General features: G+C 46.3%; 1 protein-coding gene across 4 annotated transcripts in view; it reads right to left on the reverse strand.

Moving 5' to 3' along the window:
* The window catches only part of LOC147426432 (ARM repeat superfamily protein), a 232,478-nt gene that overhangs the window by 116,440 nt on the left and 91,492 nt on the right, over positions 1 to 24,546 (reverse strand). For 3 of the 4 annotated variants that reach the window (XM_086498077.1, XM_086498078.1, XM_086498080.1), the window contains 8 exons: positions 15,997 to 16,086; positions 15,550 to 15,623; positions 15,313 to 15,468; positions 15,100 to 15,220; positions 14,943 to 14,998; positions 14,647 to 14,701; positions 14,469 to 14,525; positions 14,291 to 14,392 (listed from right to left, as the gene is read on the reverse strand). In XM_086498077.1, the coding sequence (XP_086354203.1) occupies positions 14,291 to 14,392; positions 14,469 to 14,525; positions 14,647 to 14,701; positions 14,943 to 14,998; positions 15,100 to 15,220; positions 15,313 to 15,468; positions 15,550 to 15,623; positions 15,997 to 16,086 (711 nt within the window). Of the gene's footprint in view, positions 1 to 14,290; positions 14,393 to 14,468; positions 14,526 to 14,646; positions 14,702 to 14,942; positions 14,999 to 15,099; positions 15,221 to 15,305; positions 15,469 to 15,549; positions 15,624 to 15,996; positions 16,087 to 24,546 lie in introns of those variants that run through there. The other variant, XM_086498079.1, reaches the window with a different exon arrangement.

A 24,546-nucleotide genomic window follows, 5' to 3' on the forward strand; every position in this document is an offset into this window, starting at 1 on the left:
TAAAAAATTAATATTCGATTGTGAAACATAGACACTGTGACATGGCAGAGACCCAAAGGTCAAACAGGTATCACAATGAAGAAAAGAAAGGATCTGGGTCATCTAACAGAAAATTGGAAGACGATCCACAGTTTGATGCATTTTGAGCTACTCTGGGTACCATCACATAAACGATATCAAGTGCACTTCGAAGGGCAGAGGAAAGACGAGAATCATCACCCTACCATTGCAACCTTTCAGGAGTAGTTGTCTTGAATCTCAGGCAAAATCAAGGATAAATAGTCGATTGGCGATCTCAGCCATGCCCTTTTCATGGGCAGCGGAGAGTAGCTCAAGAACCACTCTTACTCTTTGGAAGAAAATAACCTCACCTCCCAGATGGTTTGGGTCACATGGCAGCACATATTCACCCAAAAGAATGGATGGGGCAGCAATTTTCGATTTACGGACACAAATGATAGCAAACTTGAGAGCCAGGATATGTAACTATGTAACTTAGAGCCAGAGACAGAGCTGCACTACACACGTCACTGCCCGGCATACTATGAGATAAGCGGCCGCTTCCACTGCCTGTTCAGAGAAGGGGGACCTTTTTCTAGAGTCATGAGATACAAGGATCAGAGGTGTCTCGAATTGTTCCTGCTAGAGCTGCGCAGACTTAGGGAGAGCTTGCTGAGGACATCAGGGGAAACACAGTCTCAGAGACGAATCACAGATTTCTTTACACCAGCAAGAGGAGAGCCAACGGAGCAGCCATTACAGGAGATCTCAGAGCCTACTCATACTAGAGGTACACTACTTGACCGAGCCACTAAGCTTGGCAGGTCCAGACGTCCACGACCTCGAGGGGTCTCCCACTACCGACGAAGGCTGCAACAGAAGATACAGATCACTCTAGCTCGACATGCAAGACGCCCAACCAGAGTACTGACCATGGAGGAGGTCGATGAGATCCGACAGCGACCGATGAGAGATTTCATCTGAACCCACAAACTCCCAACCCCCCCTCCCATTTCCTCTCTCCTTAGTGTTTTAGTGTTAGTTCTTTGTAACTTTGTAATTCCCGTACTCAGACATGGTTTTAGATTCACCAATTGTAACTTTTTTGGTCTCATAGGTCATTTTGGCCTTTTGCAGATGTTAATATAACATTTCATTTCATCCATCCATCTCTCTCTCTCTCTCTCTCTCTCTCTCTCTCTCTCTCTCTCTCTCTCTCTCTCTCTCTCTCTCTCTCTCTCTCTCTCGGATTCAGGAGAGGCATGGCGACTCTTTCATGAGCACTCCCCTCCCCCCAGTGATTACTTCACCTGATGTGTGGGGCCAGTATGCGACATCGTTATATATGGTTCCTGGACAGGAACCCCTTCCAGACCCTACAGAGCCATGCCCAGCTACGAGCACCTTCTTTACTGCTGGGATGGTACAGAGGGCCATTGACAGGATGAGGACCGGGAGGGCATATGATCATGACGGTCTAGTAGCGGAGAACTTTATACATGCTAGGGATATGCTGATGGAGGTTCTTGCAGTGTTGTTCAATCGTGCCATGTGTGAGGGGTTACCTGAGACTTGGAGGTTGTCTACTATTGTGCCTATCTTCAAGGCAGGGGATCCTACAGAGCCTCGGAACTACCGCACTATTAAGGTTGGACACACATTGGCATGGCTGTATGCATCCATTCTTGAGCAGCGCTTGAGTATTTGGGTAGAGGATGAGGGGGTACGGGCAAAGGGTCAGGCCGGTTTCAAGAGGGGTTTCTCCACTCTTGATCATATTTTGACACTCAGAGCCATCGTTGAGGAGGGCAGGTCACATGGCAGACAGATTTACTGTAGCTTTGTGGATTTCCGCAAAGCATTTGACATGGTACCGATAGCTCGATTGATGCGCAGACTACAGGAGATGGGAGTGCCCATAGAGTTGATCTGGGGGATTATGGCTTTGTACAGATCAATGATGGGAAATGTACGCACTCCGGAAGGGGTATTTGATTTAGTTCACTCTACTATTGGGGTGAAACACGGCTGCCCATTGTCTCCTACTCTATTTGGTATGTATGTTGATGAGGTGTCTGATTACATTGACAGAGAGGGTGACAGAGGTGCCCAGTTGGCAGGGAAGTGGATCCCATTGTTGTTATATGCTGATGATATTGTGTTGATATCCGACTCACCAAAGGGTATGCAACAACATTTGGATGCACTACACACTTTTTCAGGGGATAGTGGATTGTGTGTAAACCTTGGTAAAACCAAGGTTATGGTGTTTAACACCACACCACAGTGGATCAGGAAATGAGCACCTACTTTCACATATGGTCAGGAGATTGTGGATTGGCCAGATACGCACATCTTCACACCAGCTACGGATCGAGACTGGGAGATACAGCGGAGTATCAACAGAGGCCAAGACATGCCCCCTGTGTGACATCGAGCCTGAGACAGAGTTGAACTACACATGCCACTGCCCCGTCTACTACGAGATACGAGACCGCTTCCATTGCTTGTTCAGAGAGGGCTTTGGACCATTCTCTAGAGTCATGCGGTACGAGGATCAAAGATGCCTGGGTTTGTTTTTGCTCGAGCTGCGCAAACACACAGAGAGCCTGATAAGAGGAGAGGCTAGCCAGTCTCAAAGACAGATCACAGACTTCTTTAGAGCTGCCATTGGACACCCAGAGGAGTTACTACCACAGCACAGCTCGTCGCTTTACACCAGAGGCATATTGATTGACCCAGCGACTGAGCTGGGGAGATCCAGACGCCCACGATTGCGGTAGACTACACAGCATCGATAGAGGCTGCATCAGAGGATTCGGGTCACTTTGGCTTGACATGCACGACGCCCGGTCAGACTACTGACCATGGTTGATGAGATCCGCGAGCGACCGATGTTGGATCTCCTGTGATCTAGCTATCCCAGCTAGTTGTTTAGCTGCCTAGTCCACACCTAGCAGTTTAGGATTCCATAGTATTTTATTTTGTCATTTTGTCATCTTGTTACTCTGACTTTGTATCAGATCCACCACATTGTAACTTTCTGGTCTCATAGGTCACTTTGGCCTTTTGAAGACGTTAATATAACATTTCATTTTATCGTCTCTCTCTCTCTCTCTCTCTCTTTCTCTCTCTCTCTCTCTCTCTCTCTCTCTCTCTCTCTCTCTCTCTCTCTCTCTCTCTCTCTCTCTCTCTCTCTCTCTCTCTCTCTCTCTCTCTCTCTCCGGCGGACAGATAGAGGTCGTCACTTCATATGTCTACCTTGGAGTCATATTCACGAGTTTCCTTGGTCTTTTCTCCATGAGACAGGCAACTACAAACAGACTGACACGGGGGTATGCATTGTTGGCCATGTTAAGAGCGGCAATGTCACCGGACACTTTCAGGAGCCCCGTACGAAGGGGTGGCTATTTGACACATTAGTCACACCAACTATGATGTATGCAGCGACAGTTTGGGCCCCAGGCCTCACAAACACCCAGTGGAGTGCGGTCGAGAGGCTCCAGGTACGTATGATCTCGCGATTATTTCGCGGGAAGCCGACACTTCCACATGACATCATCAGAGCAGTGCTAGCCGCACCTCCCATGATAGTAGAGGCACTGTTCCAAACTATCTCCTTCATTCAGAGGATGAGAGAGCTCCCAGCAGACAGACTCACACGCAGAGCATTTGAGGCAGCTATACGGATCTCAGAGACAAGGTAGGACAGAGCTTGGTACACTCCGAATAGAGCATGGTTTGACAGACAGGGTCTAGACATGGATAGACTACCACCCTTTCAATATGACCCAGATTCACCCCACATCCGCCTCTCACGTAGTGAGAGGAACACTGTGCTCAGACAGGATCTATGGCAGCTCTACACCAGTCGGACATGGCTCACACCCGACCTGGCATCTAGACGGTCACATTATCGAGATCAGTTCCTGGACATACTAGCAGACCGGTTCATTCATTGACCACGATACATGGATACTTACATGCCTCACAGCTCGAGAGTAGCTATTGGCCAGCTGAGGGTTTCCTCACATCAACTAGAGATTGAAACTAGAAGAGCATCAGACACCCACAGTGAGGAGCGGATATGCCGGGTATGCAGAGCAGAGCTAGATGATGAGGAGCACTTTGTATGCAGATGCAGAGCATATGATGACATCAGAGGCTGATATGAGGATTTATTCACACGGCAACCTACTCTTCGAGAGATCATGCCGAAGAATTTTACATCATGCCACTGGACGGATGTGATGTGTTGTTAGGTATTCCTTGGTTGTTTCGTGTACAGGGAATCCTGGATGCCTACAACAAAAAGATCACTGTACAGAGCAGGGGAAAGACTCACATTCTGGATGTAAAGCTTAAAGGGGAGTCTATTCCTACTGTATCAGCTTCTGCTATTACTTCTGTAATGAAAAAGCATCTTTCTGCGTACTTGGTTTTTGCACGTGAAGTGTCAGATTGTGATGAATCAAATTTATCTGTGCTAGATAAAGAAAGATCAATGTTTTTACAACAGTATAGTGACTGCTTTTCCGATTCATTACCGTCTCAATTACCGCCAGAGAGACCCGAGGACCATGCGATAGATTTGGTGCCAGGCAGTAGCCCACCAAATAAGCCTCCGTACAGGGTTAGTGCGGCTCAGCAGAAAGAGATAATGGGCCAAGTACAGGAGCTGTTAGAAAAGGGGCTGATTCAGCCCAGTTCATCTCCATTCTGTTCTCCAGTGTTGTCGGTGCAGAAAAAGGATGGCTCATGGCGTATGTGCATCGACTAACGTGCACTGAACAAAAATACCATCAAGAATAGGTTTCCTATACCTAGAATTGATGATATTATGGACAAATTAGAAGGAGCGGCTATGTTTAGCAGGATAGATCTAAAGAGTGGGTACCATCATATCCGCATTAGATCAGAGGATGTGCACAAGACTGCTTTTAGAACGACGTTTGGCCTTTATGAATTTTTAGTGATGCCCTTTGGTCTCACAAATGCTCCTGCTATGTTCAATAGGATGATAGACAGAATTTTCCGTCCACACCAGCAGTTTGTTGGTACATTCTTTGATGACATGATAGTCTACTCAAAGAATGAAGAGGAGCATAGGCATCATTTGGCCATTGTGTTCAAAGAGCTACGCAGTCATAGGTTGCTCATCAATGCAAAGAAAAGTGAGTTTTTTTTGAAAGAGATTCACTTTCTGGGACACATTGTCTCAAAGGATGGTGTCAGAATGGATCCTGCAAAAGTAGAAGCGATCAAGTCATGGCCAAATTTGAAGACGGTGCATGATGTCCGAAGCTTTTTGGGACTATGCTCCTATTACAGAAGGTTTATCCGAAATTTCGCTGAGATTGCTTCACCTTTACATGCTCTTCAAAAGAAGGCAGTCACCTTCAGATGGACACAGAAAGAGATTTCAGCTTTTAATCTCTTAAAGGAAAAGATGACTTCAGATCCAGTCATTGTGTTGCCAGATCTTAGGAAGTCATTTGTGGTCCAGTGCGACGCCTGCGGTAGTAGCATTGGTGCAGTGCTAATGCAAGATGGCAGGGTAGTAGCCTATGAGAGCAGAATTTTGCAAGGGCCAGAGATGACCATGCAGGTCTATGAGAAAGAGTTACTGGCTGTGATTCATGCGCTCTTAAGTTGGAAACACTACCTGCTAGGTGCAGATTTCGTTGTCCAAACGGATCATCAGACCTTGCGATACTTCTTGACACAGACAAAGTTATCTGAGAAGCATATGCGATGGGCAAATATTTTGTCCATGTTCCATTTTCAGATTGTGCATGTGGAAGGCAAGAAGAACGTTGTGGCTGATGCCTTGTCAAGGAAGCCACAAATTTCAGCTGTGTCGATTCCTTATCATCATGAACTTGATGATATGAGAGAACAGTATGCAAATGATGAAGATTTTGCAAGGGTCTTCGAGCAACTAATGGATGGACAACGTCATGAACACTATCTTCTTAAAGACGGGTTCATGATGATGCATGGCAGATTGTGTGTCACAAAGCCATTGCGACGCAAAGTTATGGAAGAGAGTCATGTCCCACCGTATGCAGGGCATCGTGGTATCGATGCTACAGTTAAAGCGGTTGAGACATTCTTCTACTGGCCTACATTGAGAAGAGATGTGGATGCCTTTGTGCGAGAATGCCTAATATGCCAAAAGGTCAAGTTTGACAGGCAAAAGGCACCAGGGCTATTGCAACCACTACCTATTCCAGATAAACCATGGGAAAGTATTGCTATGGATTTTATCTTTGATCTTCCGAGAACGCAGACAGGAAACGATGGTATTTGGACCATTATTTGCAGATTCAGCAAACAGGCTCATTTTATTCCTGTCAGGAAGAAGATAAAGCCAGATCAGATGGCACGCTTGTTTATGAGCAATATTTTAAAGTATCATGGCATGCCACAGTCGATTGTTAGCGACCGTGATCCACGCATGACAAGTTTGTTCTGGAGAGGCTTGTTTGAGAATATGGGCACCACGCTCAAATTCTCTTCGTCATTTCATCCTCAAACAGATGGGCAGTCAGAAGAGGCAAATTCTATTGTCCTAGATCTGCTGAAGTGCTATGTGTCAGAGCATAAAGGAAAGTGGGAGCAGTATTTGCCATTGGTGGAGTATGCATACAATAATACAGTGCATTCATCAACTGGCAAGGCACCCTTTGAGATAGTTGAAGGTGGCAAGAAAGTTCCTCCCATACTGCAGACAAAGAACAAGATATTTGAAGCAGATAAGTATGTTCAGGACATGGATGAAATGTACAAGAAGGTCAAAGTGGCCTTAGAAAGGACTCAGGCAAAGCAAAAGAAAGCAGCTGATTGTCACCGTCGTGAAGTGGTATATTCACTTGGTGATTGGGTGCTTTTACGCTTTGAAAAGGCAAGGTTAAAGAAGATGAAGGGCAAGGAAAGACTGTTTCCAAAGCTCAGCATGCGTTACTATGGGCCTTTTCAAGTATGCGACATAATCAGTGATGTTGCATATAGGCTGAAATTGCCTGACAGTTGGAAGATTCACAATGCGTTTCATGTGAGTCTTCTCAGACCCTATGTGGGTGATGTGCCAGAAGATATGACAGCTGAAGATCAGCCGGAAGTCGAGGAACTTGACGAGATCTTGGTCCCTGAACAGATTTTGGCACACAAAGAAAGGAAAGAGAAAGGCAAGGTTGCTAGGCGTTACTTGGTAAAGTTCAGAAACTATCCACCAATGGATGCTAAGTGGATGGAAGAAGGTGAACTTCCAGAGTCACCAACTGTGTTATCACTTTACCTGGAAGCCTTCGATTTGCAACCTACCTTGACCCCTTGAGTTTCAAAGCTACATGGATTGTCAGTGTGACAATGGCTTCTGAAACAAATGATGTACATGGTATTTAAAGTGAGCTCAAATCAAATACCTGTTACATGAATGTTAGAGCTGTACAGATTGTCAGTTTGGCAATTGCTCTTATGGAATGTCCAAAAGTTTGGTTAGTGCTATAGAAGTGAGTATTTCTTGTCAGTTTGTCAAGGATACAGTGATTGCTTCTATTGAAGAGTACATGTGTAACTGCATTCTTAAACTGTCGGTTTAGGTATGCTCGAAAGTGTTACGGGATCCAACGTGTACTATAAGACAGTGGCAAAATGTGCAGCTACCATTTTGTCATTGGAAAGTTAGTGACTCAAAGCAATGGCAGAGTGCGAAGCTACCACTATGTCATTGGGACAGGGTTCACACGCAGGCAATACATGAGTCGACGAGGTGTTGAATACACCAGGGTTGACAATGAGCATGTATGTGTCGTATATGTGTCGACAGGTGTTGAATACATCAGTGTTGACAGTAAGCATGTACGACATAGATGCAAACGAGGACGTTTGAGATTTCAAGAGGGGGATATGTCACCAGCGTGTGACTACTATCTATCCTTTTTGTTGATTTCTTTCTTATTATCTATTTACTTTCACTTTTTGGAAACACCCCTCGGGAAATCTAACTGCCCTGCATTGCATAGCTAGTGTGGAACTGTCCAGAGGGAGTCCAGACCTGAGGGCAAGAGAGCACTAAGGTTGGACAAGGACTATGGTTAGCCAAGTGGGGCCATTGACTAGCAAAAGTGGAATCCTTTGCTACAGAGGCTACATTTCAGTTCTGGATGTGGCCGCAGTGTACAAAGAGGGTCGGATGACCTAGAAAGATACAATGGCAATATCTCCTAAAATTTAGGGAACTGCTATTTTGAGACCTGAAAATGTGTTGGCGTCATTACCTCCGGAATGACAAAAGGGAACATTTTCTTACTCTGCCGTGAAGTCAACTAGGCAACCAGTTGGGATATTTTTAGACGGCAACCCCGAAACGGGAAAATGCTTATAAATGTGCCAAGTGGCACCTTCTAGTGCACTTGCCTCATGCATCAAGAAGTGGCGCTGAATTTAGGAGGGGGAGAGCCTCATTTTCAGCTTTTGTCACAGGTTAAGAGCTGTGGAGTGCTTGCTTTCCCTCTTATGCACAGTGCGGTGCCAGGAGTGATGCCGTGCACGCTACGCACTGCTCTCTCTCTCCCCTTTGGCAGTATGTTATGCCCCTCTAGTAGGCTCTTCATTTGACCAATGTACAGTTGTGTGGGTTCATGCGCGATTGCCGATGCAAGAGCCTCTTGCACAGGTACTGGATTAGCTAGCTGGTACTGGAGAGGTTTCACGCCAGAAATCTCGTCCGATTCAACAGTTATGCTGCCGAAATCAAGCCAGAACAGTCAAAATTCAGCCAAGGTTGTACGGGGCAGCTTGGAAAGAACCACAGCGTATATTCCCTCTTTTAAACAATAAAGAAATACCGAAAGGGGCGCCTAAGTTAGGGGCCAATCTGGTGTCGGTCTTCTCATACAGGTGCATTCTAGCATCTGTATCCCATTCCCCTCTCTTGTGTCACTATAGCGCAGGTATAATAGACGACTAATAATGGGTGAAAGCTAAATCAAGGTTTAAAGTACGAGGATCAGAGATGCTTGGGTTTGTTTTTCCTCGAGCTATGCAGACACATAGAGAGCCGGATGAGAGGACAGGCTAGCCAGTCTCAGAGACAAATCACAAATTTCTTTAGAGCTGCCACTGGACGCTCGGAGGAGTTACTACCACAGCACAGCTCGTCGTCGCACACCAGAGGCACACTGATCGAACGAGCGACTGAGCTGGGGAGATCGAGACGCCCACGACTGCGGAGGACTACACAGCATCGGCGGAGGCTGCATCAGAGGATTCGGATTACTTTGGCTCGACATGCATGACGCACGGTCAAACTACTGACCATGGAGGAGATTGATGAGATCCACCATCGAGCGATGCTGGATCTCTTGTGATCTACCTATCCCAGCTAGCTGCTTAGTTCACACCTAGTAGTTTAGGATTCCATAGTATTTTATTGTGACATTTGTCATTTCATTTTCGTCATCTTGTTACTCTCACTCAGACTTTGTATCAGATCCACCACATTGTAACTTTCTGGTCTCATAGGTCACTTTGGCCTTTTGAAGACGTTAATATAATATTTCATTTCATTTCTCTCTCTCTCTCTCTCTCTCTCTCTCTCTCTCTCTCTCTCTCTCTCTCTCTCTCTCTCTCTCTCTCTCTCTCTCTCTCTCTCTCTCTCTCTCTCTCTCTCTCTCTCTCTCTCTCCCCCCTATGCATTGAGGACCCGGGGCGACCTCTAGAGGAGCTAACTACTATACCGACACAGACATTACACGATGCAACAGCAGAGGCATACCCACACACCCAGCCTGAGCACAGATGCCGATAAGGGAGCATGCCTCAGACAACTGGTACGATGAGGAGTGCCGCCATACTAGAGCTAGACTTCAGAGGGAGGTGCTTTTGACAAGCATGTTGTATCTCCTTGCATGGCTAACTGTCGAGAGGACTCAAGTGCAATGCAAGCATATCTGTCTCTAGGAAGTTCCCATGTCCGGTTTATGAAGGAGACTGATCCGGTGAGCGCCTCAACTACTAGTGGGGGGGCCGCTAGCTCTGCTCGGATAATGGCCCGTGGTACAGATGCCTTGGCAAGTTGGCTCTAATGAGCCGCGAGATCATAGAGATGAGAGGTTTCTCCATGCTCCCCCATCCATCTGTGCGACTCGGTTTCCCGTGGTGATCTAATGAATGTCCCCATATCTCAGCTCCATAGAGGAATGCTGAAGCCACCAAAGTGTCAAAGAGCCAGAGCTTCGTCCAGGGTTCCTGAAACTGAACCTGCAAACACATCTTCTCCAATCTACCCAATGCTGCGTGCGCTCTAGTCAGTCTGGTCTCTGCTGCTCTTCTGAGTGAGAATGAAGGTCCGGTAAAAACCTCTCCAAGGTAAGTGTAAGCATCTGTGTACTCCACAGTCTCCTGGCCGTATGTGAATGTAGGTGCTGACCTCCTGATCCATTGTGGGGTGGTATTAAACACCATAACCTTGGTTTTACCAAGGTTGACAGACAAACCACTTTCGTGGGCAAACCTATGCAAAGCATCCAATTGACATTGCATTCCCTCTAGGGATTGGGAGATCAACACTATATCATCAGCATATAACAAAAGTGGAATCCATGTCCCTGCCAACTGTGCACCTCTATCACCATCGCTCTCAATGTAGTCAGAAACCTCATCCACATACATACTGAAAAGAGTACGAGAGAGCGGGCAGCCCTGCTTCACCCCAATAGTGGAGTGAACCGGTGTAGAAAGTCCCTCAGGGGTGCGTACATGCCCTGCTACTGATATGTACAATGCCATGATCCCCCAAATGAGCTCTGTGGGTACTCCCATTTCTTGCAATCTGCGCATCAATCGAGCTCTGGGTACTGTGTCAAAAGCTTTGCGGAAGTCCACAAAGCTACAATAGATCAGTCTCCCAGGAGATCTACCCTCCTCGATGATGGCCCTGAGTGTCAGGATATGGTCAAGAGTAGAGAAGCCTCTCCTAAACCCTGCCTGCCTAGTTGCACGCATTCCTTCCCTCTGCCTATCTACTTAGCTGTTGCTCAAGAATAGATGCATACAACCGTGCTAGTGTGTGTCCAATCATAATAGTGTGTGTCCAATCATAATAGTGTGATAATTACCAGGCTCCATGGGGTCTTCTGACTTGAAGATAGGAACAATCGTAGATAGGCTCCAAGTGTCTGGTAGACCCTCACACATGGCACGGTTAAACATAACTGCTAGAAGCTCTGCTAGTAGGTCTTTGGCATGCATGAAATGCTCAGCGACTAAGCCATCATGATCATATGCCCTTCTAGTCCTCATCTTGTCAATGGCATTCTTCACCATCTCAACGGTGAGAAAAGCACATGTGTGTGGGCATGGATCCGGGGGGTTGGGAAGGGGCGATTGTCCAGGTACTGTGTACAAAGATGATGCGTACTGACTCCATGTCTGAGGGGAGGAAATAGCAGGGGGGAGGGGACTGCTCATGAGAGAGCCGCCACGCCTCACGCGAGTCCTGACTCAAGAATAGCTGGTATAGATGCTGCTCGAGTCGAGCCAAAAACACCCTCTTCTTCCGCCGCACCAAGCGTCGGAAGTTGATTTGTGACTTTCTAGGAGTGACGTCCCGTATGGGGAGATGGCATCATGGTGTGAGGCGCATGGGTTCAGCATAGACAGCCTGCCACCATTCCAATACTCATTGGATGCACCATCTCTCACTCTTACACAGTCAGAGATCACCAAGCTCATCCGCCAAGACCTGACCCAGCTAGACACCAGGAGGACATGGATACAACGAGCACAGGAATTGGGCACGAAGATGGCTTTCTACAGAGACCACCTTCTCTAGCTTACGGAGGATGGTTTTGTGACGAGACCCACATACATGGACACCCACTTGTCTCATGGGATACGATGTGCTATTGGCCAGTTACGCACATCTTCTCACCAGCTACGGATTGAGACTAGGAGGTATAGCGGAGTACCAGCAGAGGCCAGGACATGCCCCTTGTGTGTCATGGAGCCTGAGACAGAGTTGCACTACACATGCCGCTGCCCCGTCTACTACGAGATACGAGGCCGCTTCCATTTCTTGTTCAGAGAGGGTTTTGGACCACTCTCAAGAGTCATGGGATACGAGGATCAGAGATGCCTGGGTTTGTTCTTGCTTGAGCTGCGCAGACACAGAGACAGCCTGATGAGTGGCGAGGCTAGCCAGTATCAAAGACGGATCACAGACTTCTTCAGAACAGACACAGGACAGCCGCAAGAGCCACTCCCACAACAGAGCTCCCCCTCGTCTCACACCAAAGGCACACTGATCGACGGAGCCACTGAACTGGGGAAATCCAGGCGCCCACGACTGCAGAGGACTACGCAGCATCGACGGAGGCTACGTCAGAAGATTCGGAGCACTCTGGCCAGGCATGCACGACGCCCGGTCATACTACTAACCATGGAGGAGATTGATGAGATCCGCCAACGATCGATGCTAGATCTCCTATGATTCAGCTATCCCAGCTAGCTGCTTAGTTCACATCTAGCAGTTTAGGATTCCGTAGTATTTTATTTTGACATTTTGTTATCTTGTTACTCTGACTTTGTATCAGATCCACCACATTGTAACTTTCTAGTCTCATAGGTCACTTTGGCCTTTTTGAAGACGTTAATATAACGTTTCATTTCATTTTCATCTCTCTCTCTCTCTCTCTCTCTCTCTCTCTCTCTCTCTCTCTCTCTCTCTCTCTCTCTCTCTCTCTCTCTCTCTCTCTCTCTCTCTCTCTCTCTCTCTCTCTCTCTCTCTCTCTCTCTCTCTCTCTCTCTCTCTCTCTCTCTCTCTCTCTCTCTCTCTCTCTCTCTCTCTCTCTCTCTCTCTCTCTCTCTCTCTCTCTCTCTCTCTCTCTCTCTCTCTCTCTGTGTGTGTGTGTGTGTGTGTGTGTGTGCGCGCGCGTGCGTGCAGTTGTTGTGCTAAAAGTATGTTCAAATGCTCTCTCTCTCTCTCTCTCTCTCTCTCTCTCTCTCTCTCTCTCTCTCTCTCTCTCTCTCTCTCTCTCTCTCTCTCTCTCTCTCTCTCTCTCTCTCTCTCTCTCTCTCTCTCTCTCTCTCTCTCTCTCTCTCTCTCTCTCTCTCTCTCTCTCTCTCTCTCTCTCTCTCTCTATCTCTCTGTGTGTGTGTGTGTGTGTGTGTGCGTGCGTGCAGTTGTGCTAAAAGTATGTTCAAATGCGTTCTTTCAGTTGGCACGTGGGGCCCTTCCGTTACAGAATGCTCTACTACAATCGCTGTCACATCCCATCAAGCTCTCTAGATGTGGCAGCCCAGCCTAGCTGAGTATTTGAAGAATGAGAAACCATGGTGAGATTGGGGAGCAAAAGGAGACAGGCCAAAAGAGAAATCTCCAAAATTCCAACACATCCAGTTTGCAAGGGTGCCCAAAATTTTGAGCCCTGGTCTTCAATTTCCAATTTTTCCCAAATTTGTTGTTAACGGATTTGGGGTGAGTCAGCAGGCAGCCACCGTGCTATCACATGCATGATGAGATGGCAGGCTGACCTTGGCAAGGCACAGCTTCTACTTAGTTTCATATGAAAAGTTCTCTCTTCTCTCTTGCTCTTTCAAACTGAATGCACCCTGGCTCAAAGTTGAAAACTGGAGAGCTTTCCAATCACATTCGTGCCCTTTATCGGCTTCTTGAGTTGTTAGCCTAGCTCCAAAAACAGCAGCCTTCAATGCACCTATCTTTGCACTACCCATTTGTACAAAAAAATTAACCACCTGTAGAAGTGCTGCAGAGTGGGTTTCAACATCATCAAGAGAAGCTTTGCTCAAATTTGCAGTCTGTGTTTCAATGTTAAATTCAACTTTCTGCGGTGGCTTAGTGCTCCCTCATGTACCACCCCTAATTTACAGACATGATTACGAAGCTTATACCACCCCTAATTTACTGAGGCTTGATTGTGAAGCTTATACCTGATAAGGATGTAATTTACTATTTATTGGAATGGTCACTATAAGTTATGGGGTAAAAGGTTGCAAAGGACAGACTAAAATATTACAAAAGGGGAGAGAACCCATGCCATGCCCACTTTCTAGTCGCTGGAAGATGGAAGATTGCCTCACAAAAAGGACATTTCCAAAGAGGAAAACGAGTCACTTACGGTTGAGCACTAGAAAGACAATCCAGCAATGAACAATACTCTCAGAGCAATAAAAGTTCAAGACTCCAGTTCAGCAACATACACCAAGAATGTTTAGAATTTTAGACCACAATTCTAGAGGCTCAACCAAGAAATTTTGTTCGTACCTCACACTCTGTAACAAGAATGGAGCTGTACAGCCTGAGAACATTTGCAACACATCGAAGCACCAACCGACGAAAAGAAGGCTCCCCAACCTCACCTTCAAGCTGGATACAGAATTAGAATGATAAAATGGACTGTGAAAGGATGGCCATACAGAAAAGTTGAAAAAGGGGCTTATACCTCACCAGTTGTTCGCAATGAGGTCATCAAAAGTGAGCATACTTGATGGCGAAGCACCTACAAATCAGCGTTTCATATCTAGTCTCAACGCATCAAAATAGCCAAATATAAAAGACAGCTACGATGTATCCCTTTTCACCAAGTGGTTTTCTTTGAGCAGTAAGAAATCATTTATTACCAGTTGGTAAGGCCCTAGCTTGCGGAAGATCGAGACATAATTTGAAAGTACATATCTGCATGAAACACACCAACTATCAGTACCTTCAGCTCATAGATTTCAAAGAGATAGTAACATGAGCATGAAAATCTGACCAGCATAAATGCTGCTGCTATTATGAATAAGACAGCAATACATGCTACACATATGTTTTTTCAAATAAGATGCACTTTTTGACGCATTAAAAAGATTATAAGTTATTTAATTAACAGATATATATAGCCTCTCTTCCTACTCCATGATCTCAAATTTCTTACTCAATCATGTCAAGAGAAAATGTTCGTTGAAGAAGAGGAACTCGTAACCAACTCGCCTGCAATGTGACACAGAAACCAGAGTTTAGGTTCCAAAAAGACCACTGTTTCCATGCTAGTGATAGCAGCCTCATGTACTGTAACCAGCTGTCAAGCTTACCGGCCCGCCTGTTGCAACAGCTGTAAGATCTTCAAACAAGCGAAGTCCAAGCCTAGCTGCCTGTGTCATTTGCTCCTTGGTGGCTACAGAAGGCTCAAGTTCTTTTGCCAGCTCAACTGTTCTGAAGCACAGAAGATTGACTCAGTTAAGCAGAAAAAATTATCTACCATTATTTAATTGGCCATTAGTAATAAACAATAGTATACCGCATACTTTGCTGCAATAATGCTTCGACTGACATCTCCTGAGACTGAATTTGATCGAGATGTCCGTCTGCTTGGTGCAGCACTGTTGATAGGCAATCCCTCCGCTGCAACTACCCTATCAAAGATAAGGGCTACAGCCTGCCGAACAGTTGCAGCCGCAGTACTGCACATAAAAGTCCACTTTAAATTAACACCCTGCCGAGCTGCAGAAAAGGGCTCTGTGTACAAGATAACATTTTCCTACCTGTGTACACTATCAGGATTCTTGTTATTCTCAAGTAGCCGGAAACAGATACCAAGAGCTATGGCCATGTTGTCCTGCATAAGTAAGTTACCAGGCTACCAGCGTGATGCACGAACAACTTAATTTTGAGATCACAAATGTAGGCTATCAACAAAATTGTTTGACCAAATATGTTAAAACGATTTGTGCAAGGATTGTTCAGCAGTATGGATCCTGTCAGCCATTCTCTGCATTACGTCAGTACCGATGTTTATGCATCTATACATTCAGGCAAAGGAATACACATGAAAGTAAGTAGTCTTTGCATGCATAGCTCCACCCCCACATAAATACATGCATAATCAATGACTCACACTTCAAAGTGAAGAAGTTATGAATCCTTCAATGGAGAAAACTAAAAGAGCTACTCTAAATTTTCTCACAGAACACCGAACATTTTTGGCATACCTCATCTTCTGGATGAAGCTGAGACTGGAAAATAGTCAGAATAGCTTGTAATGTTTTCAGCTGAACTGTCTCGTCACTAATGTCCGCATGCTGGGAACAAGTAAATTTGTAATCAGAAAACAACTGGTCTGAAGCAAATAAGGAGCTGAAACTTCACAATTATGAGATTTACAATTCACGCAGTTAAACATAGTTCCATACTTTTCAAGCTTTTTGCTATAGCATCACCAAACAAGTATTTGTCACATGGCTTCTACAAGACACTTCATGTATTCTTTAGACTCCATAATAGTCCAGTTGAAAATCTATAGCAGAAAAGGAATCCATTTACTTGTAAAGAAAAGCAAACTGCTGAGCTCTGTGCATCGGAAAAGTCTCAAATACAACTCAAAACGACTAGAAAAGAAACATGACAACAAAGTGGCGGAGTTCTTCTTCAGAGGGTGTTAGCCCCCAAAGAGGCACCCCTTTCTTCCATTTTCTCAACAACTATAAACAATTACCGAGTGAGACCACTCACCACAATTTGAGTTACATCTGGCATTAGTTATAGGCTCCATGGACTCTGAAGTGGTCAAATGCATCTCTATTTCCACTTGGACTAGGACCCCAAAAGCGCTTAAAACTAATCCACATGGGATATCTGCAATAAAAGTGGTGTCAATACTGCCACATCAGCAGTCTGTACAGACTGCCACATCATTTATACGTGCAATCAGGGCAAAACGCGGTGCAAATCCCAGTGTGGAATCCGGGGGCTTTGTATAGGTTTGCATGTCAATAGTCTATGGTCTCTCTCCCTACTCCCTTGGCTCCACTCCCTACTCTTATCTCCTCCTCCTTTACAACCGCTCTGCCACGTCATCTGATAGTGGCAAAATACATCAACCTGAGGAAGGATCCATTTACGATCTCCTCGAGTCTACGGCAAAGAACTCAGCTGGTAGCCACATGGATAGAGGGACATCTGAAGTAAACGCATAACCATGGAGTAATCAAAGCCTTTGGAGCGCAACCGTAATGTGCAGCAGAAGTGATTGATTGATGGTGAATGCTCAGGATGAGTGCTCAGTCCGTACTCAAGGTTCCTTTTACTTCATGAGAGAGATCCTTTTACTTCTTGAGAGATATGTGCAAGAGACTAGAGAGAGAAGAGAAGAGATACCATGACTGAAAGAAGCCTAACACCAGATGGGGTCCCAAAACCCCCTCCAAAGGGCCCCCCTCTCTATTGATAGAGAGGTATTTGCTTTAGATTGCACAAATGCTGATACAATGGTCCTAGATGTTGAGATGCTAACGGGATCTTGTTGATGATGCTTGGTTCAGTGAGGCTAAGGGCTGAAAACTGAAAACACTAGGGCTTATCTGTAGCGCGGATAATGTGTCGTGCTCTCTACAGTGTGGGTGCCCCTCAGTGCAATGTGCGTGACAATCTCTCTCAAAAAACAAATGGAAACTCTCTCAAACAGAATGAAACACAGAAAAAATGGATAACAACAGAGACACAACAGTGGACCAGAACATGTGGACTTGACTAGCTCAAAGAACCATGTACAGACTCTGGCATGGAAGCACACTCACCTCCAGCCCAGGACTCACAGGTACAAATGGGGGTGTCGAGGCTCAAATGTGCAGGGATGGTGAAGCGGTGCTCTGTGTAAGACTCTCTCTAGACGACTACGTACAAGATCATAGAACTGGCCCAAAACGACTACTCATATGTACAACCATAAGAGCCACCAACGGCCCATAAATGTCCAGCCAGCTAAGTCTATCTCCAAACTGAGTGGTGGTGGTGACCTGGCCACGATGTCCACTAGACCACCGTAGGTACCCTGCCACGTGTCACTCCCAGCCCAAAGGGTCTGTCCAGTGTGAACCAGACCAACTGTAGCTAACTGTCCAACAGCCTGTCCTGTGAAGTGACACTGTAGCCCTGCTACAGGTTGCCCGCCACAAGACCGCTCACCGTCTCGGTGAGAGGAAGACTGAAACTGTGAAAGAAAACTACTAGTATGTACAATGGTGAGTTCCTGAATCTGTCATCCAAGAGATAGAGTGGTGGCCACTGCTGCATCCGAAGTATCAGCCTCTGGAGGGGGAGCCATCAAATCGATTGTGGGGCCTTGCTGTATGCGAGCTCTCCTGTCAGTAAGTGTGTTTCCTGAGAAATGACCAGCCACCTGCTGCTGAGCAGATGGTAGCACTTGTCCTGTAGTGTACTAAGGACGTCGAGTAACATAGCCATGGCGATGTGCTCTAGCAACTCCATCACAACAAGTCATATTTTGCATCTGAGGCAATGGTGAAGACTGAAACCCCTGAGGAGGAGGATACTGCTGTTGTTGTTGATTGTAGTACTCAACGGGAATTGGAGTCTGTGAGTAAAGTCCCATAAACTGCTGAGAAGGACCCGTTGCTGCATGCTGCATTGGTGTACCTGCTCCAGTCCACCCATATCCCATACCCATCATCGTAGGCTGCGTTGCCCTATTTTACTGTAACAGCAATTCTCTAAATCCTTGTAGTTGATTCTGAAGGTCACTAATCACTTGAGACTTTAACTTCAAGGCCTGCTGGAGTGCGAAAATAGTGGCATCCCTATCCGCGATGGCGCTCTCAGCAACCTTCAGAGCTCCCTCCATAGGTGCGTAAGTAGCTGCGTGATGCTGGTGTGTGGCTGCTAAACGCTCTGCTCCCAGCTCAATGGTGGCAATGGCTTGCCTAGATTCCTGCAATATATCCTCCGATAGCCGAAAAAATGATGTAGAGTCCGACCCTGTGGAAGGTCCTGTAACAGTGTCAGGGTGAAGAGAGCTGGCAAGTGGTATAGCTGGTGGGACTGGTACGACAAGTGGCACTGCTCGTGGTGGACTAGGTGCATGCCTCTCTGTCGAAGTAGAGATGGTGGGAGTGGTTGCCGCAGGACTAGACATAGGAGAAGAAGCCACTGCCACTGGAACGTGGGAGCTAGTCATTGTGGTAGGGGTAAAAATAGCAGCAGTAGAGAGAGGAACACACACTGTAGAAGCCACAGCTGTGACATGCATAGTGTGATCTGCACCACCTGAACTTACCATCGAATCAGTAGCGACCGTATGCGAGGAACGTCGAACTGGTTGCTTTACTCGAAGCTGTTGGCTTTTCGAAACTGGTAGGGATACTAAAGATTCTATTGTGTCCTTCACTACCTTTGCTCTCTTTTTCTTTGGCTTTTCAGATAGATCCATTGTCTGTTCAATATCTTTCCCTTTTCCCTTAGAGCTTTTGCGCCGCATCGTTGCATCCACATCCATAGGACTAACAGGTATATTAATGACCCAGGCCAACATCGGAGCTGCGAAGCATTGAAAGCTAGATTGCACAGATTGCACCTGAGCTTTGAATCTTTTTGCCCGCGACTGTAAAGAGGTAAATAAAATTTGATTAAAGCCACACGGGATGGTGTGGATGAGGCAGTATAGGCCTTCGCAGTGCGAGAATATAGTAGGCACGTCACATCTGGCCTTGCCTTTGCCCTGGCTGACTTTAGGATCTCTGACCAAAAAGTAATACTTGAAAATGGCCCAGAGCTTTTTATTCCTTGCATAGTGAGCATGACTCGTACTAAGTAGCTCTTTGCATGCCTCGATTGTCGCATCTTTCGAAAGTTGTGAATAGGTGCACGTAGCCAGTTTTACTGCAAGAAAGGTTGTCATCCCCAAAGCGTTACCTATTCGTGTAGCAGTCAGTGGGTGTCCTCTGACTTTGGGAAAAAACTTGAGGAGTGCATGCACCATATCCATGGGAATATCAGAAGGCAGATCGGTGTCTGCTAATGCTGACAGACCTAGCTTGTGTAGCTGGTCTTTTGATAAGACTTCTCAAGCGACGGATGAGGCTGCTGCAGATGGAAGTTCAGTGTGAACGTGGTTTGGGTCTTGGAAGAAGGAGGCCGAGGAATTTGATGACTCAATACCTGCATGATGGCTTTCCTCTTCTTTTGGTTCTTTACAGCTTCTTCTTCTTCATCATCCTCTTCCTCTTCCTCTTTGCTAGAAGATTCTGAGTCGGAAGCAGAGCTTGAGTCGGACGCCTTGTAATGTTCATCACTGTGATCAGTGGAAGAAACATCGGTGAGGCCATGGCTGGAGGTCTCTTCCTCTGCAGAACTTTGGGATGTCTCAATTGGCCTCTCTGGAGAGAGAGCTTTCTTCTTCCTTACTTGTTTGCTTGTACCAGCCATCGTAAAGCTAGCTCCCTAGCTTGGTCAATGTGTAGTGTGCAGGGTGAACTCTCGAACGCCCAAATGCAAAGATGAGAGATGTAGCGTTGTAGTTGGAGTATACTGTTTTCCAAAAGCTGTACTACAAAAGCTTGATTAAGCAAGAAGCGAGAAGCCTGTACTTTCAAAAAGTGATGGCCTGTACTTTCACAAGCGATGGAAAAAGCAAAGCTGACGATTAGGCAAAGCGATCCCAAAGCTAACGTTGCTTTCAACAAAGCGATGGATGCAGTTTGGTCGAGGGGATTTGGGTAGGGTAAGGGCGAGGGAGGTAAGGCAGGGTTGGGTTGGGTAGGGGCGAGGGTTGCAAGGAGGAGGGTAGAGTCGAGGGTAGAGATTGGATAGGGGCGAGGGAAAAGGGAGTGGGTAGGGGCGAGGGGTTGAGTGTGGATACGGGCGAGGGCTTTGGGTGGATAGGGGCGAGGGGATGAGAGTGGATATGGGCGAGTGTATGTGAGAGGGTAGGTAGGGGCGAGGGGGTTGGAATAGAGTAGGGGCGAGGGGGTGTGAGAGGGTAGGGGCGACGGGCAGGGGAGGGTAGGTAGGGGCGAGGGGGGTTGGGATAGGGTAGGGGCGAGCGGCAAGGGAGGGTAGGTAGGGGCGATGGGGTTGGGAGAGTAGGGTAGGTTAAGGGCGTAGTGAGCGTGAGCAGGTACAAAATGCGAGCAGATGTCACAAAGTGATGACGTGGCGGACAGCAAAAACCCTAATTTCTGCCAGAAACCCTAAAATTCCTCAAAACCCTAATTTCTACCAAAAGCCCTAATTTTCGGAAATCGCGGATGCTTTTTTTTTTAATTAGAAAATGATGACGACGCGAATTTTGCTTTTTTTTTTATAAAAAAAGAGAAAAAGACTCTCTAAGAGAGAGAGAGAACTGATGCTTTTGATTTTAAAAGCTTTTGGGGCTCTGCTTTTGGACATCCCTTCTAACCTTTAAATAAGTAGTGAGGATCTCACTTCTGAGAGCATCTCGACGCAGAGTCTGAGAGTGAAACCCTAGCCACTCTCTTGTACTTTGATCTGATTAATATAAAAAGAAATACCGAAAGGAGCGCCAGTCTTTGGGGCCAATATCTCTAGGCACGGAACTCCGCCGGGCCAGTGCAAATCTATTGTGATTTGTGAATTGTTTTGAAGTGGTTATTTGGTGCTATCGCGGTTGATTCTTGACTTGGAGTGTCCAAGTCTGTTACAGTGGTATCAGAGCACGGCCGATTTCTCTTCTACAGGAAATCCGATCCCCGAATCTTTTTTCCGCGGCACCTATGGCTTCAAGCAATGATCAGTCGACTCCCTCTGCATCTGGAGATGCGGGCTGGGATCACAACGAAGATTCAGACAGAGAGTATGGCCCGCCTCGGCCTACTCAGGCGGAGCAAAGAGAGATGGAGCGTCGTCAATTAATTGGTGATGCAACAAAGATGATGCTCAATTTTGCCAAGGATCCGAAGATGGCAAAATATATGTGACCCAGACCTCTTTAGAAGAGGTATAGATGGAGTGGCAGATAACCACAACACCACTCCCGAAACCCGCTCTCAAGAAACCTTCTGCCTCCAAGAAATATACGGAGAAGGAACTAGAGAACGTGGTTGATGCACGGATTGCTCAGCTTTTCGATGTGTGAAAGAAAGGCAAAAAGCACCACAAAAAGCAGAAGAAAAGCACCGACTTTCCAGGTTATTTGGGTCCTCAGTCGACTTTTGACAAGGCAAAGAAACAGAAGAAGTGTGTTCGATTTGAAGGAGTACCCAGTTCTTCTTCTTCTTCTTCTTCTTCTTCTTCTTCTTCTTCTTCTTCTTCTTATAGTTCTTCTAGCTCCTCGGGTTTGAGCGAAGAAGACAGAAAAAGTAAAAAGCGAAGCAAGAAACAAAGCTTCGGAAAGGGCAAGAAAAAAAGGCAAAGAAGGCTACATCTCGCCCAGAGACTGACGGTTCTACTAAGGACTCGTCTACAGACAACTCAGATTCCGATGAGGGAAACTTTTATGCGAACAAGAAAAAATTTTAGAAAGCCAACCAGTATGACTTTCTCGAAGATAAAAGCAAGAAAGTCCGAGAGTTTAAGGAAGGTGGCCACTCGATCAAGTTTGATACTTTTTCAGGATACTCAGATGCTTCGAAGGCTTTGTCTTTTATACAGCAGTTTGACATCGCTTTCGCGGGAGGACGCTATTCAGAGCACTCCAAGATTCGGAGAGCTGCCTCTTACTTTAAGGGGAATGCTCGTACTTGGTGGTCCACGCTTCTTTTAAACAAGACTGCGCCAGTTAAATGGCTGAAATTTAAGAGGCTTTTTATTTCTTCTTGGTTGACTCAAGAGTTTGAGCGAGATATACGAGCTGCTTGGAACCATCTTCGGATGACCAAGAAAGATACAATCAATGCTTATTGTGAAAGATTCTAGAGCTCTTTTCTACCCACCTCTCCATTCAAGAAGATCTCGTTCAGAGAACAGACTGAGCGGTTTACCTTGGGTCTACCTACAGAGATGCGAGATCACTGCTTGGAATAGAAGTCAGCTTCTATTTAGGAGTTGATGAGTCATGCGAAGCGGGGCTTTGCCATTCACTCTGGCAGTCTGACCTACCCCACAGATGAGGCCATGACACAATGAGCCGAACAGACTTCTGGGAATGAAAGTAGAAAGAAAAAGAGCAACCCAGAGAAAAAAAAGGATGCACGACCCAAGCTTACTCCTGAGGAGAGAGCTCGCTTCATCGGAGAGGGGAAGTGCTTTGGATGCGGGCAACAAGGACATATCTTCGCGAAGTGCCCTAATAAGGCACAGAAAGAACAGAATGATAAAGACGACGACAGGCCTGAGAGTTCGAGAGCACCTGAGGAATGTGGCAGAAAAGGCAGATAGAAAAGCAAAACTGGTACCACATGGCGTGGGACCTGCACCGAATCTAACGAATGAAAGTACTAACTTTGCCGCTTTTGGGGCAAAGTGAAGGATCAGGAAGCTCTTTTGAAGGAGCCAACGCCAACTTCTTTTCACTTGGAATTGGCGGCTCGATTTGGAATGACACCATAGGCTGACACCATAGGCGAAGGTAGTTCGATTGGCACCCGGATGGGATGCTGCCATTACACCGAGCATTGGCAAACTTCGTTTGCAATGACAGGGGTGTTCAGGGCACGCGAGTGACGTTCTACTCAGGATCCCTTGGTACCACAAGAACTACGCCGTGGTTGACTACCGGGCCGAGAAAGCGACTTTGATAAATGAAGGGCTCAGAGATTGTACTTGATGAACTTCAGTTTCTTACTCATTCTTTTGGAAGAGAACTGAACGCTAGATAAAGGTTGAATATGTTTTGACCTAATCAAAAGAACACCAAGATTTTTCTCCACCCTCATGCCGATTGCTTTTCAGAGGGCCTGGAGATCAAACCATTGAATGCAAAGAAAAGTGAATTTTTCCTACCAGAGATACACTTCTTGGGACACATTGTGTCAGCAACAGGAGTGCAAATGGACCCGGCCAAGATAGAGACTATCCGTGATTGGCCCGATTTGAGGAATGTCCATGAAGTTAGAAGCTTCTTGGGACTGTGTTCGTACTACAGGCCGTTCATACGAAAGTTTGCAGAGGTTGCTTCCCCTTTGCATACCTTGACAAAGAAAGGAGTACCTTTTTCGTGGGGACCCACAGAGGTGACTGCCTTTCGGACATTGAGAGAGAAATTGACTACAGGACAAGATTTGACTTTGCCGGACTTGCAGAAGTCATTTGAAGTATTTTGTGATGCTTGTGGTCGTAGTCTGGGTGCGGTCTTGATGCAAGAAGGCCATGTCATAGCTTACGAGAGCCGTTTGTTCTCTAGGCCGGAGATGACAGCACAGATCTATGAGAAAGAGCTTTTGGCGGTTATCCATGCTCTTACTCAGTGGCGGCATTACCTACTCGGAGCCGATTTTACTGTCTTTACAGACCATCAGAGTTTGCGCTACTTCTTGTCACAGAAGCAGCTTTCGAAAAAGCAGATGCGGTGGGCGAACATCTTGTCACGGTTCCAATTCCAGATTGTCCATGTGCAAGGACAGAAGAATGTGGTGGCAGATGCTTTGTCTCGGAAACCGTTGGTTCTGGCTATTTCCGCGATACATCATAGGAGCTTCGAGGATATGGTCGATCAGTATGCCACAGATACAGATTTTGCAGATATTTTCACACGGATACGGGATGGGGAGACAGTAGCGGGATACTCCCTTCGGAAGGCTACTTGATGAAAAAGACTATGTTGTGCGTTACACAACAGTTGAGGGATAAGG

The sequence above is a fragment of the Adiantum capillus-veneris genome, chromosome 24, assembly GCF_014529385.1.
Source record: "Adiantum capillus-veneris isolate H3 chromosome 24, ASM1452938v2, whole genome shotgun sequence".
Taxonomy (NCBI): Eukaryota; Viridiplantae; Streptophyta; class Polypodiopsida; order Polypodiales; family Pteridaceae; genus Adiantum; species Adiantum capillus-veneris.